At 44.2% G+C, this 25,421-nt stretch overlaps 1 protein-coding gene across 1 annotated transcript in view; it reads right to left on the bottom strand.

Annotated features, from left to right (window-relative positions):
- Window positions 1-20,166, bottom strand: part of LOC138473225 (guanylate cyclase 2G-like) — a 93,178-nt gene extending 73,012 nt beyond the window's left edge. The window contains exons 1-5 of the mRNA XM_069611789.1: window positions 20,001-20,166; window positions 12,838-12,993; window positions 12,571-12,748; window positions 8,304-8,444; window positions 2,985-3,177 (exon numbers count right to left, since the gene is read on the bottom strand). Coding sequence (XP_069467890.1) covers window positions 2,985-3,177; window positions 8,304-8,444; window positions 12,571-12,748; window positions 12,838-12,993; window positions 20,001-20,166 — 834 coding nt within the window. The remainder of the gene's footprint in view (window positions 1-2,984; window positions 3,178-8,303; window positions 8,445-12,570; window positions 12,749-12,837; window positions 12,994-20,000) is intronic.
- Window positions 20,167-25,421: the final 5,255 nt, after the last annotated feature.

Raw genomic sequence — 25,421 nt, forward strand, 5'->3', positions numbered from 1 at the left:
AAGATTGTCATTGTTTAAGATGTCTGCAATTTCAGTGGCATGGGCTACCATAGATCTGGAATTTATGGGGGACCCTGTTAGCATTAGGGTATTATCAGGGTAGGCAAAGTTTTATGTTAAGGGGTGTCTCGGGAAGTGTGATTTTTGGGGGGAGTTTGATCAGTGGTATTGGTATTTTGCGTTGGTGTAGAAGAGGGGTTCATAGAGCGGGTGATAGTGGGCGTTATTGGGGAGGTTTCTATGGGGTTCATGGATAGGAGACAATCTAGACTGAAGTCTCAGGTTTCTATCCTTAGGGGGGTTTGTCATAGTAGCGGTAGTCATGATGGTTATGATGGCACAGGTAAGTAGTGTCATCAGGGCTAGTTTAGTCAAATAGGTAGAAGTCATCGTCAAACTATACTGAGGACATACAAACATCTAGGTGATTGATTTAATGCAGATAGATAATTTGATACATGCGAGTTATGGAAAATGCATGCTTGACTGTTGTTTTATTGATGTTCTTTTTATACTGTTTTGTGCTCCTGAAGAAGGGGAAATCACCCCTGAAACACAGCCTCCCTTTGAACATTAAAGAATAAGACGTTTTGAGTACTTTAATGGAGCTTTGTGTTTAACATGTTGTTTGAAAAGAAACATGGAAATTATTAATATGCATCAACAGTATTGGCTGATTTCTCAGCTTTAAGGTGTGCAGGGGATGGGGGTGTCCATAGATTGTACACCTTTGGTTGTATATTGTATTACAGTGTCGTGTCAGGGGCGGTATTCCTCCACTGCACCCAAGCATTTGCTAAAAAACGGAAATAAAATTGGAATTGTAAAATCTCATGGGGTGTGCACTGATTGTTTGACTATGTTAGTGTTATACAGGCTGACAGAGACAGGTTCTTATCTATGAAGCTAGCAGCAGCTGTCGACACAGCCCATGTGGTCTGGCTCAACCTTTTGGTGATGCACCCCATTAGTTGTGATCTTCGAAGTATAAAAAATATTTGAAATCGATAGCAGTGTAATGCCACCCACTCAGGGTGACTTGCAAGCCATGAGGATCATGTTATCTTGAGTGGCAACCCCACCCCAGTACCAGCCCAGCCCCCACCCAGCATATTCTACGCACACAGTATGATCCAGCCCATTTTCTTTGCAAAGTCAAAGTGACTATGGAACTGTAGTGGGATGGGTCATATCGGGTGTGGAACATGCTGGGTGGGGGCTGTGTTGATAAGGGGGATGGGGGTTGGGGGCTGGGTGGATCAACTGTAGGGCCTTTATAACCCAAACTTTGGAAGCTAGCCAGAATAGCGCTGTGGGTTTCCAGGAGAACTGCACAATCTCTGGATTTCTGGTAGAAGTAAAGGCCCTGTGGACCGTGGATGGAAGTGAAGACCCTGTGAACTGCCAGTGACAAAAGAACCCTTCTTTGGTAAGATGTTTTATTCATTTATTTTTTATGCATGCATGTACAGCTGTGTGAAATCATTTGCAGAAAAAAAGCTGTTTTTCAGACCCAGCAGACTGTGTTTAAAAGTGTGAAATATTTATACGGTTTTTCAATCTAAAGATTAGTATTTTTAGTGCTGAGAAAGTGCCTCAAGGTGCTAACATCTGCTTGTGACTTTGCATTTGTCGTGGAAAAGGTGTAAAAATATTTTTAAGTATTTATAGCCCAGCTATTTAATGTGTGGTATAAACATGATATAGGCATTTTGTGAGGTCATGCAGGAAGGAAATCGCGTTTCTGCTAAACAACACACAAGCACACAATGTGTCAAATGCTGTATCAGCAGGGGCTGAGAATGTGAATTTGAACCATGGTTCGAAAGTAATTGTATTTAAATTTTGTTCCAGAATCTGGCACTGTGTATTTTTATTTAACTGCGACAATGTAAAACAAACTGTGTTTATTCTTTGGGGGCAGGTTGGATTAACTGAGAAGCCTGCATTTTTTTAAAAATATTTTATATATGGGCGCTTCAGCGTACTTTTAAAACACACTTTAGGGTTAAGCTGTATAATCACTTGAATGGCCGAGAATATTTTAGCCGGTTTTAAAACTGTTTTTGGAATTGCCTAGATAAGAAAGGCTTAATCTATAATTATATTTGTTTTGTTGGAGAGGCTATTAGGCCTGTAATCTTATCAGTGTTATTCATCAGATAGCCTGCTTAGAAGCTTGCGGCAGGTTTGTTACAGGCAAACTAGAGAAACTAGATGAGACATGGTTGCCCTGACCAATTTGTACTCTATTCACTTCTGCTAGTACACAATCATTTGTATTTGAAACCAACTGGCATCTAGTCAATCAATAGATAACAAAACGCTCTAGTTCTATATTTATTGGATGACACTTTGAATTTGTACAACAGCCAACACAAGTTTCAACCTTACAATGCCCTCTTCAGGTCTGCAATCCCAAAACATCAAACGTCAAATCATTAAAGCCAATGTCCTGTCTCCAAATGATCACTGGTCAGACACTTAACCAAAAGGTAGTGTAGTGTCAACTGCCTCTGTATTTCATATGTCGTCACTTAATAAATCTTGATTTCCTTGATATGCACTGAGTGAGTTAGACCCAGCACCCTAATGCGTTGGAGTATAGCGTTTTGCATGTTTTATTAAACATGACTAAGGTACGTGACGTGCTGTTTCATCACACAGTTATTCATTCGTGATGTTTCATCACACAGTTATTCATTTAGTTAAGTAGCATTTGAGGTTTGTCAGGACATTTCCTATCATTATAAAATAAATTATACTTACATCTCAACCTCTGAATAGGAATGCATTCTAAATGGTTAGTGTAGACATTGTTAGAATTCTAGCAGTCGAGACTATACATAGCGAGACATTTGGGAGACCAATGGGAATGTTATGTTGTTTATACAACATCAACAGTGAGAATTTTCAAATTTAGAAAACTGTGAACTATTTTCCATTGTCCTGAAATTGTTTTTTTAATTGGTATTTTACTGTACCTTGTACACATCGTATGTTCGGATTATGTCATCAAATAAGCTGTACAGGTCATTCAGCAGGTCCACAACCTGTAGGGGTGTGCTCTGGGAGCATAGATTGGTGAAACCCACAATATCCGAGAAAAAGATGGTGACCGAAACGAAGCTCTCAGGTTCTACTGACTTCCCGGCCATGAGCTGCTCTGCGATGAAACTGGAAGGAGAAGCAGGAGAGGAGTGGTTTGTTCTGGGAAGAAGACATACATTAACCCACGTGTTCCCTCAAAGTAAGGAATATCCTGCAAACCCTTTATAAAAGAATGAGCTAAGAATTAAAGAGCTATTTTGGCCAATCAATATGTTTCCCAATCCTCACTGATCCTCCCTAGGAGTGCGGCAAATAATATAGCTTTGTAGACAGAGGCAGGGGTAGTAATCGTGGGATAATGACCCGCCACCAAGTCATTATCCCAAACGATACAAACTCATCCGGAGGTCTCCAAGGCTATTATTAGCAGATGGTGGTAATAGCAATAAAGGTTTTGGAGTTGTGGTGCTGAACTAAAACATGTTATTTTGAAAGTGATGCAAGCACACAAAAAGTTTTATTAAATGAAATGTGGTTTTATTTTGTAATAGTTTAATAATAAGTGATCTTTATAAGGTACGATAGCAGTTTAAGCAGAAGCATGCATTTTGTGAAATGTTAAAATGAATAAGTTTCCTTTAAAAAAAAATGAAAGCATTGTACGATGTTTTAACTTTCAATTTGGTGTATTACGTTAGCTTGGATTGTCATGTTGAAAGAAATCTTGCTCGGAAGTTGTACTGCTGTTTTTTTAATGCAAAGACAATCTTTCTATTGGTTGCCAGGGTGCTTCTGCAGTCAAAATGTCAGCAATGCAGTCAATACCAGAAGTTATATACTGTATTGCGCAAATTCTGATTGACGGAGAGGAGGTCAATAACGATTTACTTTTGCCAATAGCACATCTATTCTCTATCAAGTCCATGCATAACCAGTTTACGATATGCACCAATTGCAGTAAGTCAGTGGAGCATCCACTGCGTTGTGCCTGACAATCTGGCATAGACGCATCTGAAATTGAGGCCACAACCAGTACGTTGACATAGCCGGTTACCTACCCTTTCCTGCCCACTACCTTCAATGTAGTAATGGCTGACGCATGCAATGTAGTATTTGTCTCCCAGGGCAAAGGGGCATTTTGACGTCATCTCTCTTGGGAATTAGGTCACCGTTGATACTCGTAGAGTCATTAGGCCCAAATAGGGACCCCGTTCCAAGTAGCACACTTGGCCGCAGCATGTATAGTGCCTAGTTCTGAGCCCATTGCAATTTTTGTAGTGTTTTGGGTTATTCATCTGTCGTTTTCTTTTACAGCACTTTTTACCAAAAATGTTTAGCTGAAAAAAATAATGACATTTTATTTTATTTGGGGGGTCTCCCTGCATTTTTTTAAAAATATTTTATATATGGGCGCTTCAGCGTACTTTTAAAACACACTTTAGGGTTAAGCTGTATAATCACTTGAATGGCCGAGAATATTTTAGCCGGTTTTAAAACTGTTTCCTCTATTATTTATTCCCTATACATCACCCAACTCTACCCCCTATCTCCCCCCCATATTTTTCATTTTTTTTTCAGCAACACATTTTAGCCAAAAAGTGCTGCTGCTGCAAAAAAAAGAAAAACACGCGATGAATGAACGTCGTATCGCTTTAGCGAGGAGCTCAATTCAAGTACCATAGTCAAGCCAGGACATGACATCCGCCAGAATTGAGGCATTTCCTTAGTGAATGGACAGGAAGAGATGGCGGTTCCACACTGTAAAATGCTGCAGAAACCACAATGTGGTTCAGGGAAGAAGAATAGGTGCCATGCTGAGCTGAGGTCAGAGGGTGGCCTCTAGCTGGGTAGCTGACTCTGAACTTAGAAAGCAAGTTTTGTATGATCGGCGGAACTGGATATATAACTTGGGAAGGTTTTGCAGCGCAGCATGCAGTCTCGGGATTTGGTGAGCTAAGAGTGCATCACGACTTTGAGGATAAATTGGAGAGGAGAGAGGAGGATCCATTTTGGAAAAATACTAGGACACTGTACGCTATCAAATAAGCCCCACTGAAATTCAGTGCATATACTTTTTTTCTCATGTGTGTTCTTTGTAAAAATCCTCAACACTAGACTGGATATTACTATTTGGTGGATGGCAGGGCCCAGCCATTGGAAACAATGGGTGGACAATTTGCAGAACAGACAAAATGAGCACATAAAAATAGAAGAAGAGGAGAAAATGGAAAGAGAAGGTTTTGGGGAAGAAATGCTAGGAAAATGCACTCAGTGTTTTGAATTATGGGGCATAACTAATATTAAAATGCATTACCCAGGTGGTATGCATGCTCAAACGACTGAAACAGAGGTATTAGACAGGACTAAGGGAAACATGGGATTTGAGGAGTTTGACTAATTGTAACATGGTTACATATGATGACTTGCCAGTGTGGTCTGTGGTATGTGGGCAAAAAAGGAAAATGCAATTAAAGCTCGGATGATTGAACGCAGGAGTTGACTAATGAAACAAACAATCACTTCCCATAAGGGGAAGACTTTGTGGAATACGACCATGAACCTGTGGAATTTCAGTGGGTGATGTTGCAACATATACAAGGAGTAAATGAGCGAAAGGGGAAATATTTATGCAGGAGGATTTACTGCATGCAGAGTGATAAGACAGGGTTAAGTGACAATATGGAATAGGAAAGCTAAATACACAAATGATTAACAATGTTCTGGGCTGCAAGGTATCATCAAAGTACCTCTTTGAAACCCACACATCGATTGATTTGATGAGAAGATTACCCGGTGTTAATAATGAATATTTGTACTTTTTGGGTACTGGGAACATGTCACAGTTTAAGATACATTTTGAACTAATAAGAGAGGCTTCGATGAAGTAGAATGGAAAAATCCTTTTAAGTTCAATGGTCTAATAAATATGAGCAAATCTATAGAAAAACTACAATACCCAGCAAGTTTGTAGTTTTGATCCAAATCTCACAAGATCATAGATGCAACTCCATATAGGGGCAAATGCCATAAGCCAGCGGTTTCCTAGAGCAAAATCAGAGTGATAAAGACACATTTGATAATAAAAGTAAATGGTCTTATTTTTAAATGCCACAATAAGACATCACATTAATACATCGGACACAGCTTTTCCCGTTTATATAAAAATGACCAGAACTCTGTTATTGCAGATAAGATGTTTTATGTACAAGTGTATTGATATGTTATTGAGAAGGAAAAACAGGAACTCACAAACAAGAATGTAAAAATGAATAGATGAAACCTAAAGTATAATTACATCTGGATAAGAAGGTAAACCATACGAACGGATACAAGTTTCTGACATCATTTGAAGTACATTGAATATTAGTAAAAATGAGGTGCACTTCGTCTCCCATTTTTTTACATATAGATGATACTAAGGTATGAATAAGCATTCAAACGACATGGCATTTGGATACATGAAGAGATCACATACAATGTCAGGCAATGAAGTGGATAGCCCTCAACCACTTTATTAAATACATAAGTACAATTAAGAGTTATTTGATAAAGGTAAACCTAAGTTGAGTTCTGTTATTTCTACAGCTTGAACTTAATACAAGGACATGTTAGGGGCATATAGTAATTGAAGATGAAATGCAGGATGCATGATGGAACTAAGCAATAACCCCTGATGCAAGTCTGTGCTTTAGGGAAAATAGAAGGGCAGAAACATGTACATGTCAGGGAACAGTGATTGGTAGGGCCATTTCTGCCTGCATAGAAACTGTATAGTTAGTAGATATAAGTTATGATATGTAGTATGCATTAATTGTAAAAAAGGCATCAACACATAGTATGTCTAATGTTTTGTAAATATTGTATGGCGGCTCTTTATACATTGTATTAATTAGTTGATGGTGAACATGAACATGTAATAATTGCTTGAATATTGATGGGTTTTATATATTTACTTTAATACATTGATGGACTAGGCCCTTATTGTACCAGTTAATGGTATTGCTGTATCAGTAAATGGCGACTTTGTACAAGCAGTAGATAGCAGATGATAATTGAATTCCACTGCATATTTGCATATGCACTGGGGAACATGAACTGCTTAGCATTTTACGCGGTATGTCTGATTTTGCAACACACTACACTGCATCTGGAAAGATACAAGCAGAGTCTAGTAGTGTCAATTGCCTAAACCCTCTACCTTGGACATGACAACAGTCAGCAATTGCTGGTTATGCCACCAATCAACATAAATAAAAAGAACTCTGGAACTATTGTGAAGATTTGGGATGAGAGCCATCATGGAGCAAGAGCATAGATTGAGTGCACACACAAACAATACAAAGAAGAGATTCAAAGCCAAGCCAGTGTTCCCCAACCAAAGGGACAGAATAACTGACCAATCTTTAACATTCTGTGGGCAACACAAACCTACAGAGCATCTAGAATGCCTCTGCTAGGATGCTATTGCGTCCTTTTATCGACACCCGTCTTTCCGACTGGTGTTTTGGCACAGGAGTTTTGCCGAAAATGTCCATCAAAGATTTTTGAGTGGGGTGGGAAAGTGTAAAGTGTTGGGGGTAAATGGAAATAAAAAGAATTATTAAATTAAAGGGACTTGACGGGGGAACCCCCCAAACATAGATTGCGATGACATTTTTTGGCAAAACTCCCACGGCAAAACACCCGTTGGAAAAAAGGGGTTCGGCGAAATGACATGGAACTGCTAGGATACCACTATCCTCCACAGATGTGCCAACACTTTTCCAGCCTTCAATCAACTCCATTAGATAAATCGAGAGGCTCTAATTTGTCAAACACGTAAAATGTATGTACCTGGTCAGCATCAAAGCTCAGCCAACTAAAAAAACCTCTTCAATATTCCCAAATGCAGGTATGCAAAATTGGGCTGTTGCGCCTTTTTTTGCATGAATATCCATTCCTGAAAGGCTCTCCCTTCCTCTCTTCCTCAAGAAAGGTGAGAACCATTCATTCTTCCACATGTTTGCCAATGTTTCTGTTCCCTGTCTAAGCAATCCCTGCTTTCTCTATTGATGTCACCTGGATGCCTTTTTCCAAGAGCTTGTAGGTTCTTCTCAGTCATCCTAGCAAAATGACACTCTTTTGGGGACAACTGTTTTGCACTCAACAAATAGCAAATAACACATTCAAGGAGGTGTAGAGACTAATTGATCAATAAACCCAGGATCCTTCCACTCCCATTGTAGTCCACAAAGGAACAGTTGCACGCTCACCTAGGTAGCATAGTCGATAGAAGTTTATCTGTCTTCCTTTTCTCTGCCACGAGCTGAGTCGTCCTATCTTCCACCACCTCCTCCAGGTGGTTAGCATACTTCTCCAGCTTGTTCACCATGTTGTCCAAAATGCTGACATGACTGGCAAAAAAGTGGATCAGAGAATTACAAACATTGGCACCAAATGACAGCAATAAACACAAATCCATGACCTTGTGACCGTTGATTTTTCAGACATGGTTGGATGGGGGAGGTGGATTGTACACAGAGTGACACATCTGGACAATGTGTCCCTTCTCCCCACAGGGGAGACACCCCCTTTGAGGCTAGAGAGATGAGCCTGCTCAGCAACACCCTCCCTAGGGGTCTGGGCAAGTGGGACCTCACTGGGAGTGACGCCCCTCTCAGGGGCAAGGACTCCCATTCCGATCAGCAACTCCCAGTCCAAGACATAATGTCTGCATGTTGGAAAGACTTTGACATCTCAGGTTATGCCTATAATCCACAAGAACCCTTCTTTGACTCATTTGGCTTCATCTAATGCTGAGCATCATCTGAATGCCATAATCAAAGAAAATGGACAAGTTTATGTTGCTGCTTATGACATACATAAGAGCAGAGCCAACAGCAAACCAGGAAGAGACTCCAATGGAGGGAGGATGGAAATCCCTATGGAGAGGCGAGCCTCTGGAGAGATTTCACCCTGGAGAGGCAGAGCCATGCCGAGCCTCGGAACTAGCAGTGGCGTGGAGGAGGAAAGGACCACTAGCTGGACGTTGAAGGGACGGCAGTCGTGGTGACCGAATGAGAGGTGCCGGTCGGTAGAAAGACGGGGATGGAAGCACAAGCATAGAAATGCCACTGAGGGCTATGAACTCTGGTTTCCAAGATTGGCAAACCCAAAAGGTTACGGAGATTGGAGTATCGAAAACAGAGAGAACCATGGCTGGTAAAGCCAACAAAGGTACAAGAGCGTGAGAGAATGGAACGGGCACACACCCTATACAAAGCAGAGCCAAAAAGATACAAACACTTTAAACCAAGGCTGGAGAAGGCAACAAAAAAGAGAGCCTGAGAGAGCTGAATACTTTATATCAAGGCTTGAAAAGCTGATAAAGATACAAGAGCATGAAGGAACGAAACGGGTACATGCCGTGTATAAAACAGAACAAAACAGATACAAACGCTTTATCCCAAGGATGGAAAAGTCGACAAAAGTACAGAAACCTGAAAGAGCTGAAAGGGCACACGCCCTATGTAAAACCGAGTGAAAGACATGGGTGGACTGGCCTATAGGGAACTCTGGAGATTTCCCGGTGGGCCTCTGCACCCTGGGCCTCTTTTGTGTGGCATTTCCTAATGTTCGCATAGGAAAAGCATTGGGCTTGCTGAAAATGTGTCATATGGGGCCACTTTGACAATTATTTCCAGGGCCTCTTTTGGTCCCCAGTAATTATTTCCAGGTCTTCTTTTAGTTCCCAGTCCACCCCTGGTGAAAGAGATATGCAAGTTTTATGCCAAGACTGGGAAACCGACAAAGGTACAAGGAACGAACAAAGTCAGTCATGCAGGCGTCCTGTGCAACACAAACTGAAAGAAGTATGAACAATTTGCAACACGGTTGGAAATGTGAACTAGGTTACGGAAACCTAGAAAACCTGAGCAGACAGGTGTTCCAAAAGTACTAAGTGGACTGAGAGTCAGTATGCCTCCCACAGAGTCAAAAGACTTTGGGGAGTCCATGTTCTATGTAGGCTGGGCATAAATAATTGTGTTACGAATGATCCTGAAGGGATGTGAATACTTGATAAAAAGCTGAGAAAGGTAATTTAAGGAGACCCCTTCTTTCCCAAAGAAGAAGACAAAAACTGTACGAAGGACATTTATGTTTTACTGAACTAAATCTTTTTAAAAAAAGACTGTAAACTGCATCATTAAATTTGAAGACTGAAAACCAGTCATAATAGTGTTGGGCCAGGCAGAAGCCAACAACCGAGGCCATTGCTACAGTCGCCTTCTTTGTGTTAAGTTTTTCTTAAGTGGTAGGGCCAGTTAGTTGTTAGGAGTCGGACTGAAGACAATATTTCTTTTGGGACTTGACGAGCACCATTAGTTTTAGTTTGTTAGGCGAGGAACTTCCCTCACAGCGGTAGGGCCATATTGGCCTTTTTCTTTTATTTACATAAACGCCATTGAATCATGACCCACGGTAGTCAGAGTCCTTCTTCTGGTACGCCAGAACAGTTATGCCGTCAACCAAAACTGTGTACAAAATAAGACATCGAAAGGCATGTGCAATGACAGGATAACATCTCAGTGTAGTCAAGACTGCTTTTTGGTATGACTATGAAAGATCCCTTTGGATAGGATAGAAAGGTTAAATAAATGTATAAATACAATTGAAACAGTTAAGGCATCCGATTAAGGCTGCCCATACATTTAAATACGCATGCTAGCTCGAAAAGAAGTTACTGTGAGTAACTCAAAGTTACTCTTGGAGAGGTGTATTTGATTCACAAAATCTACTGTGAGTTACTCTTAGCAGGGTTTTGGGGGTATCAGGATAGAGTGGAAAATATTCAAACACGGTCTATGTGGCGAGGTACCATTTCCTGTAAATATTTCAAGAGAAAAAAACCTCTGCTGTTAATCAGGCTTAAGTGGCCAATCGCTGGAGGGACCCCAAGTAGACCTATAGCCTCATTGCCGGTTTGGCAGTATTTTCAAGTACCGTCAAACTCATTTACTGGTATTGCATGTGGCAAGCATGAAGTAATGGGAAGGGTAGGCATGATTCGGGGCAAGGCAAAGCCTTCAGTTATTCTCCATTTTGGGGTCCCAATGTACTCCGTTGGGGAATGGTCTATAACAGCGTGCGGTAATGCCCTGTGCAGCAATAGTGCATGTGATAAAGCTTTTGTGTAGAGGACATTTCATTCACGCAAATGCAGGTGGTTTCTGAGTGTTTCCTTTATGAAACTCGTAATTTGGTGGCATGGTGAAACATGTGGTATTCGGGAAGGTCCCCATTGTCTAGAGAGTTTGTAGAACAGAGTTTGATAATGAGTGAATGAAGGTCGGATCTTGATACAGTAAAATCAGATTCTATTGGGATTATTCTCCTTCTAAATCCATCCTGATTGGCACGCAGGGCCTCATGACTGCCTTTGAGGTAATGCTAAAACAGGGGGTATTTGAAAATGCTGCCCTTTTTTGCACCCACCTCATTACAGGCAGGCAGGTGCTGACCTTCAAGGCTATTCCAAAGGAACACCATCAGTGGTAAATACCACAATACTAGCAGGTGGCATTTCACTTTTATAATCTGAGTATTTTTTCTTCCCAAATAGCGGGGGAGATAACAGTTGTTAAAAGTAAGCAGAAATGTTTTTTTTTCCTGTACAGATGGGAAGTGCACACGTTTCCCTATAATTGCAGAGAATGTGCTTAGCAACTATGTTCGTAGGAAGTCCTGCATTCGTGTGTCTGAGATGGGGAGTGAATGGGTGGGTGGGTGGATGGATGAATGAGGGAGTGTGCGCGCATGTGCGCGCGCATGTGCGCGTGCATGAGATATACATCAGGCAGGCACGGTGAACCCACTGCCATCCCCAGCCCCTCCTCCACACTGCTGTCATGTTACTCTGCACGGTGCTGTTTGAGCAGCGGGCCGAGGAGCTTAGGTTTATGGTCTGGGTTGAGGCTTGCTGACAGATAACTGACCCTTACCCTCCTTCTTATAGTCCCTGGTTTCTGGTCATGGCAGAAGAACACAGGTGGACTGTACGGTTTGGGTACCCGATTCATCTATGCTAGAATTGTTGTACCCAGGTTAAGCAGAACATTTGCTGCTTAAGAAGACGGACTCCTGCTCCCGGCGCTCGTCTCGCAGGATGGAATAAAGATAAGTGTGTCCTTTTTTAAAATTTTAACTTCAGCTTTAGTACCGTGTGTAGTTACTAGCGGGTGCTAAAGGTGGTATGGAGGGCATGGGAGGAAGCAAGGACAGCACAGGGCGAGGGGCGCACAGCCACGGGGGAGATCGGAACGCAGGCTTATGCCAAAGGATTCAGCCCACGTTGCAAGTTCCCTGATTGGCTGGCACCCCCATCCAGGGTGCTAAAGTACAATATAAAATGAACTGAAATGATATGACATTTATAATTGTGAACCTGAAGATAACAGTGTTCTTTTTCTGTGTGCCGCCCCTACCTAGCAAGCATTCTTACAGGATAGCAGAAAAGGTTGATGGAGGCAGGCGTCTCACCCCTCAGGACTTGCTCCTCTCAGTTTCCTCTTAATGGATGGGAAGTCTGGCCGCCTCTCTGGCTGCTCATCCCAGCAGGATCTCAGCATGGCCCCGATGCGCTTGTTGCATTTCTCCATTGAGAGGGTGGGTCTCAGCGGAACAATGGAGCTCGGGTCCCTGATTCGCTGAATCACCTCTGCAGTGAATAAGAGAATTGTGCCATTGGACTTGGCTCTCCTCATCTTAGCCTCATGTAAGAAGGGCAAGGAAGCAACAAGACCCTACCTTCCGGCTCAAGATTCAGGTCTTGGTACGGGCCATCGTCGTGGCTATAGAGCAGTTCTCGGATAATGATTGCGAAACTGTAGACGTCACCTTTTTGCGTGCCAACGTAGGGACAGTTCTCAAGGCGTAAGAGTTCTGGTGCAGTCCAAAAGAGTTCTGTCAGGAAATATGGATAACAAAGAATTAATAATACATTTGAGAAATCTTCCATACACAACCCACCTTAGTTGATCTACATTTATTCAAGGAAATAACTACCCTATTTCAATTTCATGTAGCTTGTCTGGGTGAGATTTGCAAAGAACGTGGCATCTAAACGTAGTGAAGAGGATGCATTTTGTGACCCCCCACCACCATCCCCATTTTTAGCTCCCTGCTCTCTTGTGTCTCTGCTACCCTCACCGGCCACTTCTCTCTATAACTGGAAAAGCACACTGTTTCTTCCCAAAGCCAGGTCCACGCACAATAAATACAATATTAATACTACTACTACTACTACTACTACTACTACTACTACTACTACTACTAATACTAATAATAATAATGATAATAACAATCATATTAATGTAAAGGCCTGAAATGCAAGGTGTTCATATTCACAAAGGTGGCCAATGCATTTCATGGGGGAACTTGATATAGGGCAAATATTTTGCGGGGCCTCCTTCCTGCACGCATTAGTGTTGGGTACCTTCATCAACAAAATTGTATGACAGGATGCCATCACCCATGGGATTTCTCGGAGGGCTTTTTACCAGGTTGGGGATTACGGTGTCTGTAAAAATAAAAAAAGGACATGATTGAGAGATTGAAGAGCATCCTGGAGAGCAGAGGCTCATATTGCTGCAATAAGGGGAAACATTGCTGCCACCATGTCACATGCAGGGTGGGGTGCTTAGGGAGTCGGCAGATGTCCAGGTCTGGAGGCACCCTGACCTGTCCCATGGAGAAATATGCCACCTCAGCACTAGGTAAGATGCTCCAAGGTCGGGTTTTGTAATCCTAGGGGAGGACAGACAAGACAGCCAATTGAACTTGGCAGGCAGGGCCCTGGCCCAGAAGGCAGCCATGATGTGTCTGCCTGACTCCAAAATGGTGTACCTGTAGAGGAGCCGATTCAAAGGATTAGAGAAAACTCTACAGCTGGAGATAACAAATGGGGAAGTGCATTCACATGTGGAGGAAGTGGAACCAGTGCACACAGGCCAATCCCAGATCAGGATGTCAGGGGGAAGCAGATCCACAAATCAGTGCCCTTATTGCCCCAATTATGTAATCACCATTGTATAAAAAAAGGCAGATACTGCCTCACTTAGAAAGGTGTCATGGGGTTAGTAAGGACAGTGATTCAGGGAGCTGGGGACTAGGCGGGCAGAGAAGGTCATTGGAGTAATTGGAGGCAGCCAAGCCAAGAAGACCACATAAGAGGAGGAACAGGAGTTGGCCAAGCCAAAATGGCCAGCTACCGAGAGAACATAAGTCATCCAGTGAGAGAATGAGCTGGCCAAGTGATTAGGGCCAGTTTGGAAGAGAAGGGCATTCAGGAGTAGCAGCCAGCCACCCAGGATGTGAGTTGGCCAAGCCATAAGAGCCTGCTAGTGGACAGAAGAAAGCAGGAGAAGCAGACAAGCAGAATGTGCATTGACTAAGCAAAAGGCAAGCTAGGGAGAGAAAGGCAAGCAAAGCAGCCAAGCAGAACCTGAGGTTGGCTGAGCAAACACGATCAGCTAGTGAGAGAAAGGAAATCAGGAGAGGAACTGGCCAAGCAGTACCTCACTGGCCAAGCCAAAAAGACCAGCTGGGGATATGAAGACACATTGGGGATAAAGCAGCAATGCACTGCTTGAACTGGCCAATCCAACTAAAGAAGGCTTGTTAGAGAGATATTTGACCTAGTTAAAGGGTCAAGTATTTCTACCCAGCTTACCCCAGATAGGATTGGAATACCTACTTGCTTTGTTGTGGTTGATCACTCTATGATCAAGTGGGAAAAGACATCATCATCTGATGTCACCAGCGTCAGGACCATGGTCACAGTCCGAACTTCATCCCAGTCATGACAAGGCCTCAACCATCATTACAGAACTGTACAAGTGCGCACACTCCCTGTGACTGTGAATTTCTCTGAACACTGTCCTAGGAGGAAACCTGGGTGCCTTTCTTTGCTTGCAAACTTAGGGATGGGCTTTCTACCTCTGGTCCTCAATACTAGAGATAAAACTAGGGAAGGACATTAGACCTTTAATACATTAGACTAAGAAACCCAGCAAAGACTTTGAGTTACCCCAGATTGCGATCACTGTTTTGCCTGGCCATTTCTTCTCTTGAGTTAGCCACTCCATTTAGGCCATCCTCTAGCTCATCCATAAAAAACCAAAGAGGGATGCACCGAAGTTGTGGGAACTTTGACCCACGAAGGAAACCCTTATACCCAACGAAATAGGGAGGATTGTTGGGTAACTGCATACTCCTCCGGTATTACCAAAATGGAGAGGGTAAGTGAAAAGACAAGTAGGTCTCATTTATGTTAGTGAGTCAGTGTGTCAGTGTTCTGTTCCCCCTCATCACGGAAATGCATAGGAGGGTCAAAAATAACCCTCTCTGTGTTCAGCATTCCTCTACACTTGCTCCAGGTAGTCACAGGGTAATGCTGTCTTTTCACTTGCATCCCAATGTGCATGTCATTTGTATACTAGTGTGAAAGCCTGTGTACACGGGCCAAAGAGCGTGACGAGACACAAGATTCTCTGATTGTCAAAACGTTATGTGGTATATTTGGTTGTATTTATAAGGCAACAGCTCCCAATAGCGGTGACAACAGGCGAAGTGGGCAGTCTGTACTGCGCATGACTGCATCAGACAGACATACATCTGGCCTTTTATTATATTGCATGATACAGGGTGCTCATTTAAATACCAGTAAATACCCCCTTCCAACTGTGATTTGCCTAATTGAGAACATTAGGGAAACGGGCATCTGAGTGTGTCCATCTACGATGACACATGTTGGCGACCTCTGTAAATAGAAAAATTGGATTTTCGGTAGGCATATGATCCCATTCAATATTAAAGAATCAATGAGAATACAGGACTCTGCGCCATCAAATATAAAGGTAATTTTATGTCATTATTCCTTTGTTGTTCATTAAAAACGTTTTTGATGAACAACAAACGAATAATGACATAACATTACCTTTATATTTGATGGCGCAGAGTCCTGTATTCTCATTGATTCTTTACTGTGTCTGGGACGGTTAGGCTTTTCTTACCGTCTTTATACAGTTGACCTGCGACATCCTGGATCGGATTTCTGATAGCTATATAAGAAATTTCATTTAAGCTCTTATTCAAGTTATAGTACTTTTGTACTAATAACCTAAGGGATTGTAAGGAGTCGCCTTTCAGAGCAATGTTCTTTAAAGCCATAGAATTTTGAAAATGTCCCATTCAATATTAGGCACACTTGATTGAATTACCAATATCATTCATCGCACATATAGAGATAACTCGGTAATAGCCGTGGCCAGCTCACCACACCAACAAACGGAGCCTGGAGACAGGCATCACGAAAATGGCAATGGCTGGGAGGAAGGAATGGGGAGCAGAACCCTTTCAAAGTTATCGGGCAAGGGAGGAATGGTAGCATTGTAAGTGGGAGAGGGGAGTTAGGGAGACACACAGTGAGGTGGACCTGCAGCCCGTTAAGGTGAACACTATTGAAGGAGATTGCCAGCCAATGACAAATGAGGAGACAATATTGATACTGAATGACATATACACTGTGATTTGTTTGGAAGCGGATATACATGGTAATGAGATGTTTCACTGCTTGATTTATTAACTAACTGACATAGGAATTGAATCAAGCTGCTAATTTTATTTTTTTAAAGTTGCATACATTTTGACCTACACGCAAATGATAAGATTCATGGGTAGTCATTAACACGAAATGGATGGGATATTTGGTACATCATTAAGAAGGCATATCCTAGATGTAGTTTTTGTAGCAAAAAATAAAATCAAATGGCTTTACAAAACTTTATTGTCTTAAGCTTCTCTCTTACACGTATATAGGACATCAGGTTTGTGGCATGTTGGGTGGTTGGAAACACCAGGACTTCGAAGGTACCAAGACTAGTCTGTTTCAGTACCTTAGTATCCAAGGGGTTCGATAGATCCAGTGAGATCAACAGTGTGTGGTGGAATGCCCTGATTGATCTGTTTTAACCAAGGAGGGTGCTTGGAACCAGATTGAGAATACTTTCACAACTGGGGTCTTCATAGCACTAAGACAAAGATTGGAAGAAGGTGGAAGAAGTTTCCCTTGGATTGGGTAACATTGACCAGGGAAGAAAGAGTTCTGGGGAGATAGATAGTGGTAAATTCATCCTCTGTTGATCAGTGACAGGATAGTGTCTGGGGTATGTGCCATACCAGGCTGGGAATGAACCATGGTAAAGTTGTGATCTTGAATACATTAGGAGGGATTGGTGTTCGACTGGTAGTCCAAGTTTAAAGACGTAGGGCCCATCGGCTCAGCAGAATATTTGGCTCATGATAAGAAGTACCCCTACACACTTCTATGTCTTTTGTTCTGTTTAACAAAGTGTGCATTGTGTATGATTTGGTTTGTGTGCAGAATTCAGACCTGCTTCTGGGTGTGTCTATGTGGTAATATTTGGGGGGTTCGCATGAGATATTGGGTCATTGATTTTGAGGCAGAGGCTGTTCTGAGCTGAGGAGGAAATGCGTGTAAGATTTAAGGAAGTTGATGGAACTTGGGAGTAGCTCTCATGTGCTGAGTTCTCATAACTTAGGGTAAGCAGTATATGTGTGATAGCTTTCGGCCTGATGCCATTGGCGGTAACTCTGAAACCACTGTTTTCACATGATCCTTATTTTAAGAATTTTCAATATCAGTGAAATGGATCTGAAATTGGGGGCTTAATTAGATGTGAACCAGATATGAAATCCTTGGTAAATGTCCTGAGATATCAGTTGGCTGCAAAAACACAATTTCTTTGTAAAGAGGCTAGGTTTCCCCAGTCTGACCTCTGCAAGTGTAATTCTGGATTTTGTGGCTCTACTGCCCCAGTTCTGTATCTGGTATATAAACAGATGGCCACTCAGTGAAGAGACACGTTCTCAATGCAAAACATTGTCCATGTATGGAGGCAACTATTGATTCTAAGGGCCTCATCACGAATTGGGTGGTATCCCAATGGTGTTCCTGCCGGGATACCGTCAACCCTAATAGCGCTCCCGCCAATGGTTCCGGCCCTATTCGCGCCGGATCACAGGTTTGGCGGAATGGAAATTCCCCAGTGGGCTCAATGGGGAATTTTCGGCCCGACAACCGTCAGCGGTATTACCTTGCAGTCATTGCGCACAAAATTGGTAAATTCACGGCCGATTTACCACCAGCACAAAGATGGGGGTTAATCCTGCCAAACCCGTGATTTGCTAGAACCTTAAATGCGGCGGTAATAGTGTTACCGACGCATTTAAGGGTTACTGCCAAACTCGTGATGACCCCATAAGTGTTAGCGATTAGACCGTGGTTTAGTCAAAATATTGACTTTCAGGTCTGGGCATGCCTGAGTTGCTACTAATGACCTGGTTGTAAGATATATAATGAGCACTCAAATCATTGTGTTTATGACATCATGTGACAAGCTAAGAAGACCACGTGTGCGTGCATTTGTGCACATGCATGATGTGTGTGTGTGTGTGTGTGTGTGTGTGTGTGAGAGAGACTGTAGGCATCTGAAATAATGTGTGTTGCAAGGTGCAGCTGCCTCCCCATGTTGACAAAGTGCTTTTTGAGATGACAGCAAGCAGTTGTGCACACCAGCTCACAGCAAAACCATGACAAATGAAGGCACTCTCCACTGTAGACACTGCATAGTGTCAACAGAGCCACCTGGAGTGTGGGTATTGTAGCTCAAGTGTTCCTTAGGCTTCTCTGATATTGTTTAGTTGACTTTTGCTATTTCAACCAAATAATGGTAAAGTGAAGAAAATGTTTGAGGAATCAAAAAAACGTGTTGTTCTTCTGTCCATACATAAGAAAATCATATATGTTAAAAAGAGGAAAAAGTTGATTTAAGTGGAAAGCACACATTTGTAATATACACTTGTGCATTTATGGTTTGACATCCTGTGCAGTTCCCAAGACCATTTTCTTTTCCCTAATCGAGGGGTACTCAACCTGTGGCTCTCCAGATGTTTTGGACTACAGTTCCCATGATCCCTCGCCATTCACTATGCTTGCTAGTGCAAATGGAAGTTGTAGTCCATGACATCTGGAGAGCCAAAGGTTGCAGATCCCTGCCCTAATCCTTCCAGAGCAGTATGTTTTTATACTGCTAATTAGTACCCGGCGAGGGCGCAATCAGAATGAAAGAGCCATTCTGATTGGCCCTCGCTGAGTCTCTGTCGGGATTCCACGGCCATTGTCCCCGGCGGGGGCGTGGCAGCCCCTCAGCCAATGAGGAGGCTCGAAGCAGGGCCATCCCCGCTCCGAGCCTCCCCAAGGCTGAGAGGCTACCTTCACCCCCTGCCGGGGACAAAGGTAAGGCTTTTTTTTTCCTTCACTCCCTCCTCCCACCCCCCTGCCCTCTCCACCCCACTTACCTTCTATGCCTTGGTCCCTGGCGGGGGACGATGAAAGCCTCCAGCCGTGTGAAGACTCAGAGCGGGGCCATCCCTGCTCCGAGCCTCCACACGGCTGGAGACTTCCATCGTCCTTCGTCGGGGACCTAGTTACGTTTTTTTCTCTTTTTTTTTCCCTTTTCCCTCCCTTCCGTCCTTCCAGCCCCACTTACCTTCTTTTTTTTCGGGAGCAGACGTGCTGGAAACGTTTCCTCCCGATGGCCGCCATGGAAAGGGAAAATGGACTCAGTTTTCCCTTTCCATGGCGGCCATTTTCTTTGATGTCTTTTTTTTATAACTATGGGCCCCGGGGCATTCCCTGAGTCGGTAATGCCCCCCAGCCACGAGGGGCATATAGCTATTAGTACCCCGGCCTGCAAAAACTGCGTGACCGGGGCACTAAAAGCTTTATTTTTTTCCCGAAACGCTGCAGCGGCATATTGCTTAAATATACGTTCATGATCGCAATATGCTCTTTGTTAATGCAACCGTGCCCCACATGCGCATCTTACCTGCATATTTTGAATTCTCGTTCACAATTGTTCGTGATGTGGCCCCGTACTTGAATTCCCATAAGCCAAATCCAGACAGTTTCACCTGCATTCGGCTGTCCACCAGGCAATTTGTAGGTTTCAGGTTTCCGTGCGACTTTAGGGCGCTGTTGTGCAGGAACAGCATTCCCTGGCAAAGAAGCAAAGGACACAAAGTAAAGCAGACTTTCCACAGGAAAAGGGCACCACGTTTGGTATTGACACAAGATAGTCTGAGCAGGCAGTATTGACTAAGTCGTCGCTGTTTTACTTTGACTTCCCCTTCCTGCGAGTTTGAGATGTCTTTTTATTAAAACAGCATTTCATTCTTGTGAGGCTGTACTTCTAACACAGTACCTTTCTCAAATTCCGCACCAATGGTAAAACCACAAAATAATTAACCTCTGCCTCAGATTCTATACACGGATATTGACATCAGACAAGGACCACCATGCCAGTTAAGTCTACCCATTTCCAATACTGTGAAACCGCAGAATTAATGAGGTCTCCAGCTCTTTTCTCTCCCACACTAAATTGCCCCCACATACCCACATCCCAAGTCTTCTGTGGAATGTAGTTTTTGTCCGAAACTTGAATATACATGGTTCACAGCCACCACATGCACAGTTTGGTACAGCATGGATGATAATGAGCATGATGGTGAAGTGCGGTGCAACACTGGCCTCCGCATGGATGATAATGAGCATGATGGTGAAGTGCGGTGTAGAGCTAGCCTCAGCATGGATGATAATGAGCATGATGGTGAAGTGCGGTGCAGAGCTGGCGTCAGCATGGATGACGATGAGCATGATGGTGAAGTGCGGTGCAGAGCTGAACTCAGCATGGATGACAAGGAGCATGATGAAGTGCGGTGCAGGGCTGGCCTCAGCATGGATGATAATGAGCATGATGATGAGGTGCTGTGCAGAGCTGGCCTCAGCATGGATGATAATGAGCATGATGGTGAAGTGCGGTGCAGAGCTGGCCTTAGCATGGATGATAATGAGCATGATGGTGAGGTGCGATGCAGAGCTAGCCTCAGCATGGATGACAATGAGTATGATGGTGAAGTGCGATGCAGAGCTGGCCTCAGCATGGATGACAATGAGCATGATGGTGAGGTGCTGTGCAGAGCTTTCCTCAGCATGGATGACCATCAGCATGATGGTGAAGTGCGGTGCAGAGCTGGCCTTAGCATGGATGATAATGAGCATGATGGTGAAGTGCGGTGTAGAGCTGGCCTCAGCATGGATGATAATGAGCATGATGGTGAAGTGCGGTGCAGAGCTGGCCTCAGCATGGATGATAATGAGCATGATGGTGAAGTGTGGTGCAGAGCTGGCCTCAGCATGGATGACAATGAGCATGATGGTGAGGTACGATGCAGAGCTTTTCTCATCATGGATGACGATGAGCATGATGGTGAAGTGCGGTGCAGAGCTGGCCTCAGAATGGATGAGAATGAGCATCATGATGAAGTGCAGGGCAGAGCTGGCCTCAGCATGGAGGATACTGAGCATGATGGTGAAGTTCGGTGCAGAGCTGGCCTCAGCATGGATGATAATGAGCATGATGGTGAGGTACGATGCAGAGCTGGCCGCAGCATGGATGACAATGAGCATGATGGTGAGGTAGGATGCAGAGCTTTCCTCATCATGGATGAAGATGAGCATGATGGTGAAGTGTGGTGCAGAGCTGGCCTCAGCATGGATGACAATGAGCATGATGGTGAGGTACGATGCAGAGCTTTTCTCATCATGGATGACGATGAGCATGATGGTGAAGTGCGGTGCAGAGCTGGCCTCAGAATGGATGAGAATGAGCATCATGATGAAGTGCAGGGCAGAGCTGGCCTCAGCATGGAGGATACTGAGCATGATGGTGAAGTTCGGTGCAGAGCTGGCCTCAGCATGGATGATAATGAGCATGATGGTGAGGTACGATGCAGAGCTGGCCGCAGCATGGATGACAATGAGCATGATGGTGAGGTACGATGCAGAGCTTTCCTCAGCATGGATGACAGTGAGCATGATGGTGAAGTGCGGTGCAGAGCTGGCCTCAGGATGGATGACAATGAGCATGATGGTGAAGTGCGGTGCAGAGCTGGCCTCAGCATGGATGATAATGAGCATGATGGTGAGGTACGATGCAGAGCTTTCCTCAGCGGATGACGATGAGCATGATGGTGAAGTGCGGTGCAGAGCTGGCCTCAGCATGAATGACAATGAGCATGATGGTGAAGTGCGGTGCAGAGCTGGCCTCAGCATGGATGATAATGAGCATGATGGTGAGGTACGATGCAGAGCTTTCCTCAGCATGGATGATAATGAGCATGATGGTGAAGTGTGGTACAGAGCTGACCTCAGCATGGATGACGATGAGCATGATGGTGAAGTGCGGTGCAGAGCTGGCCTCAGCATGGATGACGATGAGCATGATGGTGAAGTGTGGTGCAGAGCTGGCCTCAGCATGGATGATAATGAGCATGATGGTGAAGTGTGGTACAGAGCTGACCTCAGCATGGATGACAATGAGCATGATGGTGAAGTGCGGTGCAGAGCTGGCCTCAGCATGGATGATAATGAGCATGATGGTGAAGTGTGGTACAGAGCTGACCTCAGCATGGATGACGATGAGCATGATGGTGAAGTGCGGTGCAGAGCTGGCCTCAGCATGGATGACGATGAGCATGATGGTGAAGTGTGGTGCAGAGCTGGCCTCAGCATGGATGATAATGAGCATGATGGTGAAGTGTGGTACAGAGCTGACCTCAGCATGGATGACAATGAGCATGATGGTGAAGTGCGGTGCAGAGCTGGCCTCAGCATGGATGATAATGAGCATGATGGTGAAGTGCGGTGCAGAGCTGGCCTCAGCATGGATGATAATGAGCATAATGCATGATGGTGAAGTGCGGTGTAGAGCTGGCCTCAGCATGGATGATAAAGAGCATGATGGTGAAGTGCGGTGCAGAGCTGGCCTCAGCATGGATGATAATGAGCATGATGGAGAGGTACGATGCAGAGCTGGCCTCAGCATGGATGGCGATGAGCATGATGGTGAAGTGCTGTGCATAGCTTTTCTCAGCATGGATGACGATGAGCATGATGGTGAAGTGCGGTGCAGAGCTTTCCTCAGCATGGATGACGATGAGCATGATGGTGAAGTGTGGTGCAGAGCTTTCCTCAGCATGGATGACGATGAGCATGATGGTGAGGTACGATGCAGAGCTTTCCTTAGCATGGATGACGATGAGCATGATGGTGAAGTGTGGTGCAGAGCTGGCCTCAGCATGGATGATAATGAGCATCATGGTGAAGTGCGGTGCAGAGCTGGCCTCAGCATGGATGACGATGAGCATGATGGTGAAGTGTGGTGCAGAGCTGGCCTCAGCATGGATGATAATGAGCATCATGGTGAAGTGCGATGCAGAGCTGGTCTCAGCATGGATGACAATGAGCATGATGGTGAAGTGCAATGCAGAGCTTTCCTCAGCATGGATGATAATGAGCATGATGGTGAAGTGCGGTGTAGAGCTGGCCTCAGCATGGATGATAATGAGCATAATGCATGATGGTGAAGTGCGGTGTAGAGCTGGCCTCAGCATGGATGATAATGAGCATGATGGTGAAGTGTGGTGCAGAGCTGGCCTCAGCATGGATGATAATGAGCATCATGGTGAAGTGCGGTGCAGAGCTGGCCTCAGCATGGATGACGATGAGCATGATGGTGAAGTGTGGTGCAGAGCTGGCCTCAGCATGGATGATAATGAGCATCATGGTGAAGTGCGGTGCAGAGCTGGCCTCAGCATGGATGACGATGAGCATGATGGTGAAGTGTGGTGCAGAGCTGGCCTCAGCATGGATGATAATGAGCATCATGGTGAAGTGCGATGCAGAGCTGGTCTCAGCATGGATGACAATGAGCATGATGGACGAAGTGCAATGCAGAGCTTTCCTCAGCATGGATGATAATGAGCATGATGGTGAAGTGCGGTGTAGAGCTGGCCTCAGAATGGATGATAATGAGCATAATGCATGATGGTGAAGTGCGGTGTAGAGCTGGCCTCAGCATGGATGATAATGAGCATGATGGTGAAGTGCGGTGCAGAGCTGGCCTCAGCATGGATGATAATGAGCATGATGGAGAGGTACGATGCAGAGCTGGCCTCAGCATGGATGACGATGAGCATGATGGTGAAGTGCGGTGCAGAGCTTTCCTCAGCATGGATGACGATGAGCATGATGGTGAGGCACGATGCAGAGCTTTCCTCAGCATGGATGACGATGAGCATGATGGTGAAGTGCGGTGCAGAGCTCGCCTCAGCATGGATGATAATGAGCATAATGCATGATGGTGAAGTGCGGTGCAGAGCTTTCCTCAGCATGGATGACGATGAGCATGATGGTGAAGTGCGGTGCAGAGCTTTCCTCAGCATGGATGACGATGAGCATGATGGTGAGGTACAATGCAGAGCTTTCCTTAGCATGGATGACGATGAGCATGACGGTGCAGCTCTGTGCTGAGCAGGCAACTTTATGGATTAGGATAAGCATTCCTGTTGCAAAGCCCAAGAGCACATATATAGTATAAGAGAATGGATTCACAATAACATATAAACTGACATTATGGGGGACATGGCATAATGGGGGACATCAACGGGAGTGCCCTGAGTTATGCCAGGCATGACTTCCCAAATGAACTGAATTTCAAGGGTTTTGTTGCTATAAATCTGATCAACTTTAACTAACTTTTTTTAAAAATATATATTATACACACTAGCTTTACCCTGCCTATCATCCGGCAATGTAGCACTGTTTCTCACTCTCTCTGCACTCTTTTTCCACCGTTAGTTCTCTTTCCCCCGATGTCCCTGCCTCTTTCCGTTTCAGGCTTGCCACCCCTGCTTTTTCCAACAGCAGTGCAAGCAGAGAAAGAAAGGCAGCTGAGTTGATGGGCTAGGTGTTTTTTTGCAAATGAAGCTATAAAAAACAAAAAAGGAAATTATTTAATTTTGCTAACATTGTAAATTGGCTCTTTCTGCGATTTTATAATGTTCATTTCTAATGATCACTTCCTGAATGTCGTGTGGTCCTAATAAGAATGGTGCACTTGTCTGACTGAGCAAAGTACATTATCAAAACCTAGAATAAAGGAAAGGGGCAAATAACCCCTGTTAAGGTTCCTAGCTGTAAAGCATAATATCAAAGAGCATTTTGTGAAGATAAGAATAACCACAGATCATTATATTTGACAAATATGTCTGTAATAAACAGGCTTGCTGCTTGAATCACTAAATGCATTATGCGCACTGGGCTTGTGGCTCATTTCATTTTTCACAATACTAACCCTAACATTACAGTGGGGGTCCTTACGACCCTGGCGGTAGGGGGTTAACAGGCC

The sequence above is a fragment of the Ambystoma mexicanum genome, chromosome 8 (assembly GCF_040938575.1).
Source record: "Ambystoma mexicanum isolate Mex_15411 chromosome 8, UKY_AmexF1_1, whole genome shotgun sequence".
Classification (NCBI taxonomy): domain Eukaryota; kingdom Metazoa; phylum Chordata; class Amphibia; order Caudata; family Ambystomatidae; genus Ambystoma; species Ambystoma mexicanum.